The following is a 584-nucleotide window of genomic DNA, read 5'->3' on the forward strand; positions in this document are numbered from 1 at the left end:
TATATATATATATATATATATATATATTGTTTTAGTTCTTTGCAAATTGACCTAATGGGAAAAACAACCAATTCTCAGCTGTCTGTGTGTACTTGACTGTTTTTTCTCACCCGTGTGAACTTGGAGCACATTTCCTCAGCCTCTTTGACCATGCCAGCCTTCAGCATGTACTTGGCACACTTGGAGTTGATGAATCTGTCAGCAGTGTCCAGAGCCTGGGCCTCATCCATCCACTGAGCAGCCTCTTTGATGTTCCCAGCATGCTGCAGGTAGAGAAAGGTCAAACCAACAGCGAAGACAAGCAGCACAGCAACATCCAGCTTCTGTTACAGCAATAAGCACACGTGCAAAAGTGGCGTATTTTACCTTGTAAATCTTGGCTTTGATAAGGAAGAGCTCGATGAGTGTAGGCGTGCTCTCAATGGCTGCATTTATGTATTCTAGAGCCAGCGTCTGTTGGCCGATTATGTTGTAGTGCTGTGCCAGGAAGTACTGCACCCAGAGCAACGTGGTCGGTGGTTCCTCCTTACCGTCATCTGCGAGTGCAAAGAGAGAGATTGTGTAAGTTTACGTCTTCACGGATG

At 45.4% G+C, this 584-nt stretch overlaps 1 protein-coding gene across 1 annotated transcript in view; it reads right to left on the minus strand.

The window, feature by feature from the left end:
- LOC116702999 (N-alpha-acetyltransferase 15, NatA auxiliary subunit) overlaps nt 1-584 on the minus strand; it is a 22,139-nt gene that overhangs the window by 4,545 nt on the left and 17,010 nt on the right. Inside the window, exons 11-12 of the mRNA XM_032537574.1 lie at nt 367-536; nt 111-263 (exon numbers count right to left, since the gene is read on the minus strand). Of these exons, the coding sequence (XP_032393465.1) occupies nt 111-263; nt 367-536 (323 nt within the window). The remainder of the gene's footprint in view (nt 1-110; nt 264-366; nt 537-584) is intronic.

Source organism: Etheostoma spectabile, chromosome 2 (genome assembly GCF_008692095.1).
Source record: "Etheostoma spectabile isolate EspeVRDwgs_2016 chromosome 2, UIUC_Espe_1.0, whole genome shotgun sequence".
Taxonomy (NCBI): domain Eukaryota; kingdom Metazoa; phylum Chordata; class Actinopteri; order Perciformes; family Percidae; genus Etheostoma; species Etheostoma spectabile.